The sequence below is a fragment of the Bombina bombina genome, chromosome 5 (genome assembly GCF_027579735.1).
Source record: "Bombina bombina isolate aBomBom1 chromosome 5, aBomBom1.pri, whole genome shotgun sequence".
NCBI lineage: Eukaryota > Metazoa > Chordata > Amphibia > Anura > Bombinatoridae > Bombina > Bombina bombina.
Genome location: NC_069503.1, coordinates 952,556,053 through 952,567,085, shown reverse-complemented (window position 1 = coordinate 952,567,085; position 11,033 = coordinate 952,556,053). Strand labels below are relative to the sequence as shown.

Here is an 11,033-nt window from a genome sequence, read left to right as displayed (position 1 = left end):
CCATAAGTCCCCGTTGTGGTGGCGTCTATTGGAAAACATTTTTCTAAAAATAGGAGGGGGGAGAGGAATGGCACACCCTGGTCTATCCCATTCCTTATTAATAATTTCTGTAAACCTTTTAGGTATTGGAAAAACATCAGTACACACCGGCACTGCATAGTATTTATCCAGTCTACACAATTTCTCTGGCACTGCAATTGTATCACAGTCATTCAGAGCAGCTTCAAACTTAAATTTAAATGTAGAAATATCGGAATCAGGTTTGCATCATCTTCCCTGAGTCAGAAACATCACCCACAGACTGAAGCTGTCCTTCCTCAGCTTCTGCATATTGTGAGGCAGTATCAGACATGGGTTTTTAAAGCATCAGTATGCTCTGTATTTCGTCTAACCCCAGAGCTATCTCGCTTTCCTCTAAATTCAGGTAGTCTGGCTAATACCGCTGACAGTGTATTATCCATGACTGCCGCCATGTCTTGTAAAGTAAACGCTATGGGCACCCTAGAAGTACTTGGCGCCATTTGAGCATGAGTCCCCTTGAGCGGGAGTCAAAGGATCTGACACGTGGGGAGAGTTAGTCGGCATAAATTCCCCCTCATCAGATTCCTCTGGTGAAAGACAGAATATGATCTTTATTGCTTAAAGTGAAATCAGTACATTTGGTACACATTCTAAGAGGGGGTTTCCACCATGGCTTTTAAACATAATGAAACAAGGGAGTTTCCTCTATGTCAGACATGTTTGTACAGACTAGCAATGTGACTAGCAAGCTTGGAAAACATTTAAGTCAAGTTAACAAGAAAATATAAAAAAACGGTACTGTGCCTTTAAGAGAAACAAATTTTGTTAGAATTTGAAAAACGGTGAAAAAAGGCAGTAAATCAAACAAAATTTTTACAGTGTATGTAATAAGCTAACAGAGGCATTGCACCCACTTTCAAATGGATGATTAACCCCTTAGTTAAAAAAACGGATAAAAAAAAACGATATAAACGTTTTTTAACAGTCACAATACCTTCCCCAATAAACGACTTTGGAAAGCCTTTGAGCCCTTTAGAGATGTCCTATAGCATTCAGGGGACTCCTGAGGGAAGCTGGATTGTCTCAGTCCTGTAATTTTAACTGCGCAAAAAAGCGCTAAAATAGGCCCCTCCCACTCATGCTACAACAGTGGAAAGCCTCAGGAAACTGTTTCTAGGCAAAATTTAAGCCAGCCATGTGGAAAAACTAGGCCCCAATAAAGTTTTATCACCAAAACATATATAAAACGCTTAAACATGCCAGCAAAACGTTTATATTGCAATTTATAAGAGTATTACCTCTGAGAGTAAGCATACCACCAGTCGCTATTAAATCACTGTATCTAGGCTTACCTTACATTAATCCGGTATCAGCAGCATTTTCTAGCATTTACATCTCTAGAAAAAATTGTAACTGCACATACCTCATAGCAGGATAACCTGCACGCCATTCTCCCGCTGAAGTTACCTCTCTCCTCAGACATATGTGAGAACAACAATGGATCTTAGTTACAACCTGCTAAGATCATAGAAAACGCAGGCAGATTCTTCTTCTATTTACTGCCTGGGATAAAATAGTACAACTCCGGTACCATTTAAAAACAACAAACTTTTGATTGAAGAAAAAAAACTAACTATATGTCACCACTCTCTCTTACTACCTCCATGCTTGTTGAGAGTTGCAAGAGAATGACTGGATATGGCAGTTAGGGGGAGGAGCTATATAGCAGCTCTGCTGTGGGTGTCCTCTTGCAACTTCCTGTTTGGGAATGAGAATATCCCACAAGTAATGGATGATCCGTGGACTGGATACACCTTACAAGAGAAAAAAGAATTACACAAATTTTAAACTAATTACACCTAATCTAATCTCCCTAATAAAATAAAAAAGCCCCCCCAAAATAATAAAATTCCCTACCCTACACTAAATTACAAATGGCCCTTAAAAGGGCCTTTTGCGGGGCATTGCCCCAAAGTAATCAGCTCTTTCACCTGTAAAAAGAAATACAATACCCACCCCCAACATTAAAACCAACCACCCACACCCCCAACCCTACTCTAAAAACCACCCAATCCCCCCTTAAAAAAACCTAACACTACCCCCCTGAAGATCTCCCTACCTTGAGCCGTCTTCACCCAGCCGGGCACAAGTGGACCTCCAGAGGGGCAGAAATTCTTCATCCTATCCGGGTAGAAGAGGTCCTCCAAGCGGCAGAAGTCTTCATCCTTCTATCTTCATCCATCCGGAGCAGGTCCCATCTTCAATCCAGCTGACACGGAGCCATCCTCTTCAAACGAAGTCCATGCAAAGAATGAAGGTTCCTTTAAATGACGTCATCCAAGATTGCGTCCCTTGAATTCTGAGTGGCTGATAGGATTCTATCAGCCAATCGGAATTAAGGTAGGAAAAAATCCTATTGGCTGTTCCAATCAGCCAATAGGATTGAAGTTCAATCCTATTGGCTGATTGGATCAGCCAATAGGATTGAGCTTGCATTCTATTGGCTGTTCCAATCAGCCAATAGAATGCGAGCTTAATCCTATTGGCTGATTCAATCAGCCAATAGGATTTTTCCTACCTTAATTCCGATTGGCTGATAGAATCCTAGCAGCCAATCGGAATTCAAGGGACGCCATCTTGGATGATGTCATTTAAAGGAACCTTCATTCTTCGCTTGGACTTCGATTGAAGAGGATGGCTCCGCGTCGGCTGGATTGAAGATGGACCCGCTCAGCTCTGGATGAAGATAGAAGATGCCGCCTGGATGAAGACTTCTGCCGCTTGGAGGACCTCTTCTGCCCGGATCGGATGAAGACTTCTGCCCCTCTGGAGGTCCACTTGTGCCCGGCTGGGGTGAAGACGTCTCAAGGTAGGGAGATCTTCAAGGGGTTAGTGTTAGGTTTTATTAAGGGGGATTGGGTGGGTTTTAGAGTAGGGTTGGGTGTGTGGGTTTTAATGTTGGGGGGGTATTGTATTTTTTTTTTACAGGTGAAAGAGCTGATTACTTTGGGGCAATGCCCCACAAAAGGCCCTTTTAAGGGCTATTTGTAATTTAGAATAGGGTAGGGAATTTTATTATTTTGGGGGCTTTTTTATTTTATTAGTTTAAAAAAATTGTAATTATTTTTTTATTTTCTGTAATTTAGTGTTTGTTGTTTTTCGTACTTTAGTTTATTTAATTTAATTGTAATTAATTGTAGGTAGTTTAGGTAATTTATTTAATGATAGTGTAGTGTTAGGTGTAATTGTAACTTAGGTTAGGATGTATTTTTCAGGTATACTTTGTATTTATTTAACTAGGTAGTTATTAAATAGTTAATAACTATTTAATAACTATTGTACCTAGTTAAAATAAATACAAAGTTGCCTGTAAAAATAAATATAAACTTTAAACTAGCTACAATGTAACTATTAGTTATATGGTAGATACCTATAAAATAAACCATAAGCTAAGTATTTAGTTTTAAATAGGATTAGGGGTTAATAAAATGTAACTAGTGTTTGCGAGGCGGGAGTGGCGGCGGTTTAGGGGTTAATAAATGTAGGTAGGTGTCGGCGATGTTAGGGACGGCAGATTAGGGGTTAATAAAATGTAACTAGTGTTTGTGAGGCGGGAGTGCGGCGGTTTAGGGGTTAATATATTTATTAAAGTGGCGGCGATGTCCGATCGGCAGATTAGGGGTTAATATATTTATTAAAGTGTTTCCGATGTGGGGGTGGTGGCGCTCGGTTTAGGGGTTAATAGGTAGTTTATGGGTGTTAGTGTACTTTTTAGCACTTTAGTTAAGAGTTTTATGTTACGCATTAGCTCATAAAACTCTTAACTACTGACTTTTAAATGGGGTAGGAGTCTTGACAGGAGAGGGTGTACCGCTCACTTCTCCCAAGACTCTTAATACCAGCGTTAGGCAAATCCCATTGAAAAGATAGGATACGCAATTGACGTAAGTGGATTTGCGGTATGCTCGATTCGCAGAAGAAAAGTGAGCGGTACACCTGTACCTGTCAGACTCGTAATACCAGCGGGCGTTTAAAAAGCAGTGTTGGGGACCTCTCAACGCTGCTTTTTAAGGCTAACGCAAGACTCATAATCTAGCAGTTTGTCTTTGCAGCATCTCAAAGGCTGCATGGAAAAAACAGAATTTATGCTTATCTGATAAATTTCTTTCTCTTGTGATGTATCGAGTCCACGGATTCATCCATAATTTTGGGATATTCTCCTTCCCTACAGTAAGTGGCAGAGAGAGCACCCACAGCAGAGCTGTCTTTATAGCTCCTCCCTTAGCTCCACCCCCAGTCATTCGACCGAAGGCTAGGAAGAAAAAGGAGAAACTATAGGGTGCAGTGGTGACTGAAGTTTTTTAAATAAAAATATACTACCTGTCTTAAATAGACAGGGCGGGCCGTGGACTCGATACATCACAAGAGAAAGAAATTTATCAGGTAAGCATAAATTCTGTTTTCTCTTGTAAGATGTATCGAGTCCACGGATTCATCCATACTTGTGTTATACCAATACCAAAGCTTTAGGACACGGATGAAGGGAGGGACAAGACAGGTTCCTTAAACGGAAGGCATCACTGCTTGTAGAACCTTTCTCCCAAAAATAGCCCCCGAAAAAGCAAAAGAATCGAATTTGTAAAATTTGGAAAAAGTATGAAGCGAAGACCAAGTCGCCGCCTTACAAATCTGTTCAACAGAAGCCTTATTTTTAAAAGCCCATGTGGAAGCCACTGCTCTAGTAGAATGAGCAGTAATTCTTTCAGGAGGCTGCTGGCCAGCAGTCTCATAAGCCATACGGATGATGCTTTGCAGCCAAAAAGAAAGAGAGGTAGCCGTAGCCTTTTGACTTCTCCGCTTACCAGAATAGACAACAAACAATGAAGATGTTTGACGGAAATCTTTGGTTGCTTGTAAGTAGAACTTTAAAGCACGAACCACATCACGATTGTGCAACAGACGTTCCTTCTTTGAAGAAGTATTAGGACAAAGTGAAGGAACAACACTACCTGGAGAGCCTCTTCTAGAGCCTCAAACCAGAAAGCAGCTGCAGTAGTTACAGGAACAATGCATGCAATAGGTTGGAGAAGAAAACCTTGATGAACAAAAATTTTCTTTAGGAGACTCTCTAATTTTTTATCCATAGGATCTTTGAAAGCACAACTGTCTTCGATAGGTATAGTTGTATGCTTAGCAATAGTAGAAATAGCTCCCTCCACCTTAGGAACAGTCTGCCACGAGTCTTGTATGGTGTCAGATATGGGAAACATTTTCTTAAAAACAGGAGGGGGAGTGAACGGAATACCTGGTCTATCCCACTCCTTAGTAACAATAGTCACAATCCTCTTAGGGACTGGAAAAACATCAGTGTAAACAGGAACCTCTAAGTATCTGTCCATTTTAAACAATTTCTCTGGGACCACTACAGGGTCACAATCGTCTAGAGTAGCTAATACCTCCTTGAGCAATAAGCAGTGTTCAAGCTTAAGTTTAAAGGCCGTCATATCAGAATCTGTCTGAGGGAGCGTCTTTCCTGAATCAGAAATCTCTCCCACAGATAACAACTCCCTTACCCCTACTTCAGAACATTGTGAGGGTATATCGGATACGGCTACTAAAGCGTCAGACGGCTCAGCATTTGTTCTTAACCCAGAGCTGACATGCTTTCCTTGTAAACCAGGCAGTTTAGAGAAAACCTCTGTGAGGGTTTTATTCATAACTGTGGCCCATGTCTTGTAATGTAAATGAATTAGACGCAATAGAGGTACTTGGCGTCACTTGTGCGGGCGTCTACTGGTTGTGACACTTGGGGAGAGCTAGATGCTAAACCCTCATTTCCTTCTAACTGAGAATCATCTATTGCAATATTTTTAAGTGCTAAAATATGCTCTTTATAATTTATAGACATATCAGTGCAAGTGGGACACATTCTAAGAGGGGGTTCCACAATGGCGTCTAAACACATAGAACAAGGATTCACCTTGGTGTCAGACATGTTAAACAGGCTAGTAATGTAACAAGGCAAGCTTGGAAAAACACTTTAATCAAAGTAAATAACACTTTAAACAAAAACGGTACTGTGCCTTTAAGAGAAAAAAAGCTGCACAAACTCTGCAAAACAGTGTAAAAAAGCAGTAAACACAACAAAACTTTTACAGTAGCATCATAAAGCCTTAGTAACTTTGCACAACTATGCAAATAAACAATTAACCCCTTCATGGAAAAAACGGATTGAAAAAATCCGGGCCTACCTGCCCTTTAGGAACAATTTTTAGGGAAAAAAACCCCTTTACAGCCCTCAAATACAGCAGGAATCTCTGGAGAAGTAGCTGGATGCTTCTGAGGTAAATAAACTGTGCAACTGAAAATAGGCCCCACCCACCTCACTTGATGTTATGGGGCCTAAAAAACACCACAGGGTGTTTCTTAAACTAGCCATGTGGGTTAATAACCCTTAAACAAGCCACAAAGACCCCTTAAAGTCCCTCAATAAACGTTTTTATTTGTAATTAAACCAAAAGGTTTTTTCCTATTAGTGTCACCAGTAACTATGAGCCCTTTATGCAAGCTTGGATTCCTCTTTTTCTGAATACAGCTTACCTTTCCCTCATGGGGATATTGCCAGCCTTTTCTAGAAATAACACAGTCTGTCTAGAAAAAAATAGACTGAACATACCTTAATGCAGTTAGGCCTGCAAACTGTTCCCCCAACTGAAGTTTTTCCTGTACTCTTCAGCCCTTGTGAGAACAGCAGTGGATCTTAGTTACAAAATGCTAAGATCATCATCCTCCTTGCAGAAATCTTCATCCCTTTTCTGCCAGAGAGTAAATAGTACACACCGGTACCATTTTAAATAACAACTTTTGCTTGAGAAAATAAAAACTAACATTTTTGTCACCACACTCCTCTTTGCCCTTCCTAGCAGTTAAGCAGGCAGAGAGAATGACTGGGGGGTGGAGCTAAGGGAGGAGCTATATAGACAGCTCTGCTGTGGGTGCTCTCTCGGCCACTTCCTGTAGGGAAGGAGAATATCCCACAAGTATGGATGAATCCATGGACTTGATACATCTTACAAGAGAAAAAGCATTATTTAAAAAACAAACAAAAAAAAACTGCTTGTTTTTGGGTTTCAAGAAAAACATGCAAAACATTTTACTTTGAAAGACTAAATTACATGGAAGGAATGCCTTTAATATTGTTGTAAAATACAAATTCATACAAAGTACACAAAAATCAACACTCTTGGACCAAATGTAGTTTGTGTCACTCACATTTCCATAAAAAGTTAGCGTTTAAAATGTTTATTGCAGCATAAAAATAAATATAAAAATAAGTACACAGAAAGATTAAAGAAATATTTTGTTTTACATGAAATCATAGGTTGCATTGACATTTTTACAAGTTTAAAAAGAACTGGCACTTGTTTTTAATATATTTGTACAAATAATTTCTGAGGGGCTAGCTGATAAATCATCATTCATATACACTAACTTTGCCATTACACCTTTAAAGTCACCCCATAATGTTTGTTACTTAATTCTTTATGTTGACAATTTGTTTTGAGTTTCAAAATAATTTAGAGAAAAGACAATGAACAAAATGGTAAAAACTAATACAAACTGTATACCAAAATATAAATAAATCAAACACACAAAACTCAAGAGAAATACATTAACATATTATAACCATCACATGCAAATATTATTTTATTGGTGCATTAGTCATAAAATTTGATGCTCTCTGAAAGGGATAATAAAAAAATGTTGTATATGAAATGGAGTACTGTAGAGTCATATTAAACTCTCATGATCTAGATAGAGCGTGCAATTTTACTATTTGCTTATGCAATCAATTTTGCTTTGTATTCTTAGTATCCTTTGTTGAATAGTAAAACTAGGTAGGCTCATAGGATAGTATAAAAGTGGAAAGTTGTTGAAAATTACATGAAAGTTTAAAGTGATTGTAAATCCTAGCATTTTTGAAATACTAGGATTTACCAGTGTCAAAAATAAAGGTAACTTTCAGTCATGAGGTATAAAAGAGTTCATGCTGAAAGTAGTTTTATTTGGTCACAAGTTATTGCCGAGCTCAACGATTCCCGTTGCCCACAGCAAAACTCATTTTTGTCAATAATGTCATCTTAGCCAATAGCGTGCTAGCCATGCAGCATAATGCTGAACTGCTTCTACGGCTATTGGCTAAGAGGTGGTAACGTCACCTCACTGAAGAGAAAAAAAAAAAAAAAAGCAGATTGGCTTTGGGCGGTCGACTCAAGGCCAAATAAAAGTACTTTAAGTTTTTTTTATGCTTCATGACTGAAAGTCAACTTTATTTATGGCACTGGAAAACCATAGCATTTAAAAAAAAAAAAACGCTAGAATTTACCTTCACTTTAATTTGACGTTACTGTCCATTTAAATCATTACATAAAACCCTAGGAAGTTCATTTATAGCTATTGTATTTAAATTCCTATAGAGACCCTCGGTGGAATGTGCAGCACTTCTTGAAGGCATCTAACAATTAGTATTACTATTCTGTGCAATGCAGGTAGAATGGTGAATCGGGTAATCATGTTTGTTTGTTTTTAAACGATTTCTATAATTAAGCATATATAAATGTGTAATTTAGTTTTAAACAAATCATGTTTTCCCCCTTCATTCTGCTTCAACAATGTGTGTAGTAATTATGAGATATTTTAGTGTTGCTATACATGCTTTCCATATGGCATATTTACAGAATGGTGATGTGCAGAAGTTCCTTTATAAAAAAATAACACGGTTAAGCATGCATTGAACAAACATTGGATATGTTCATATGATAATAGAAAAAGGAACTGAAAACAACCAGCCGTTTGACTCCCAAAGACCTCTGATACTTACAAAAATCTGTGCTTCAATGTGAAGCATATGAAAGCTATCTGGTTTCTTTCAGCTGGGAGGATATAGTTACTGTGTTTTGGGTGGGCTCTATCCAACATAATATCACAAGGCCAAATTGTATTAGGATCAGCAGGACACAAGTAAACTATAGTAACTGCTGACTCATAGAGGCATTTAGTGTATCGTTCTATCTGAGGCCTCTTTAGTGTTTTTAAAATTTATACTAGCAATATTCCTTATCAGGCAGCATGCAGCAGTGTAATATAATGTTGGCAGAATGGATGTAGTATATATATATATATATATATCAGCTACCAGAGATAAGGAAGATATTAGGGGATAGCTTACAGCATGCTTCACATTCAAGAATAATTATCTGTGTTGAATTCATACACTTATTTGCGGTTGTAGTCAAAATATTTTAATTATGAACAGAATTAGTTTTGCAATAAACATTTATTACTAAACATGTTTCAAATTAAACATTTCTTTATTTCAGTGACAGCGTTAACTGTGTATGGGGAATAAGGAACATAAGCCCATACATAGTGTTGTACACTGACTACTTAAGTTGGTTTTGCTCCCAAAACTTTAACAGTTATGTAAATGGACTCCACAGAACTTCACTGCAGGTTAAAATGTTTACATATGCACCACACAGTCCTAGTTAACCACTGCCTATATACATAGTTGTTGTAAGCAAAATCTATTGGTGGATTATTAGGGTGTTTCTAGTGATACGTTAAAAAAAATGTGCAGCAAGGGTTTTCTTTTTTTGTTTTTGGCTTTTTCCAGGTCCCTTAAGATGAGCTCAGATATTCATTCTTCTCACTCCACACTCACAGCAGAACTTTGCACACTCTACTGGATACTTGGTACCGCACTCATGGCAGAACTTGGTCAGCTGTCCTGGCACATTACCATTACCCCCTTTCATGCGCCCTCCGTTGACAGAGCTAAAGTGGTCTCCAGCATTTTGACCCAATTTACCATCAGGCCTAAAAACACAAAAATACAAATTTAATTTACCATGTTATTCCTTTTTATGCAATGCAGTGTGAATAATAGTTGTGATGATGTTTATAGTTATAGCTAACAAGAAAAATACTGTATCTACATAGTGAATGTTATAGTAACTTTGTATATTGTCTGAAAAAAGTCTAATAGACACAGAGCTGGATGCCACAATATATCTAATTTCTAACAAAAGGAATATCAGAAAAATAACTGCAAGCGATAACCATCTGTAAAAAAAAAATCCATTAAAGGGTTATAAAAGTCAACAGTATCTGAATTATATTGACATTAAAAATGATTAAAGAAATGTAATGTCCAATTAATACATACATGTAAATGGAAGTTATAATATATTTGTTATCAGTTTTAGTTCTATAAATAATAGGAAAAAGTTGAACATTTTTATTAGTTTGAAAATTTGGCATTAGCTTTAGTTAATTGCTACAGATAATGTTCTGTTGTGAACTAGGCAATAATAGACATAGGGACATTTTCAGTAAAGAACTGAAAAGGAACGATTACACTTATTGCACTCACTGACATATATGATATATGATTGTGATATTAGCTCGGATGTAATACATTTTTTTTTACTTTTATTAGAAGTTGTGATATAAAAACAAATGGTGTATTAATAACACATAAATAGGAATGTGTGAAAAATGAGAAAGGGAAATAAATTAAATTGAATTTCCGGATTTAGCGTATTAAAATGGTATTTTGGCAGCACAGTCATTTCGGTACATGTAAGGTACTCAGATAAATTAGTGGAGGTTAAAAATTGAAACCTAGGTTCCACTAGACCTAAATGTTAGAAATCTGTGCTGACACAATCAATGTTATAATTATATTACGCTAAGATCCCACAGTTCCCTTTTATTGTGGTTACTATGTTCCCATTATTGCTTATTAAAATATTAGGACAAACAGACAGATGCCACTGACAAATTTTGTCATCAAGGCTTTTTCAGCACGGATTTCTAACTTCTAGGTTTCAATTTTTAACCTTGCACTAATTATCTGAGTATCTTAAATGTACCGAAATTACTCTGCTGCCAATGTATACCATTTTAATACGGTAAATCCTGGGAATTCAATTTAATTTATTTCCCTT

General features: G+C 37.5%; 1 protein-coding gene across 2 annotated transcripts in view; it reads right to left on the bottom strand.

The window, feature by feature from the left end:
• Positions 1-7,192: 7,192 nt before the first annotated feature.
• The window catches only part of ZC2HC1A (zinc finger C2HC-type containing 1A), a 283,747-nt gene continuing 279,906 nt past the window's right edge, over positions 7,193-11,033 (bottom strand). For both annotated transcript variants that reach the window (XM_053715152.1, XM_053715153.1), the window contains exon 9: positions 7,193-9,900. In XM_053715152.1, the coding sequence (XP_053571127.1) occupies positions 9,714-9,900 (187 nt within the window). In that variant the 3' untranslated portion in view covers positions 7,193-9,713. The remainder of the gene's footprint in view (positions 9,901-11,033) is intronic.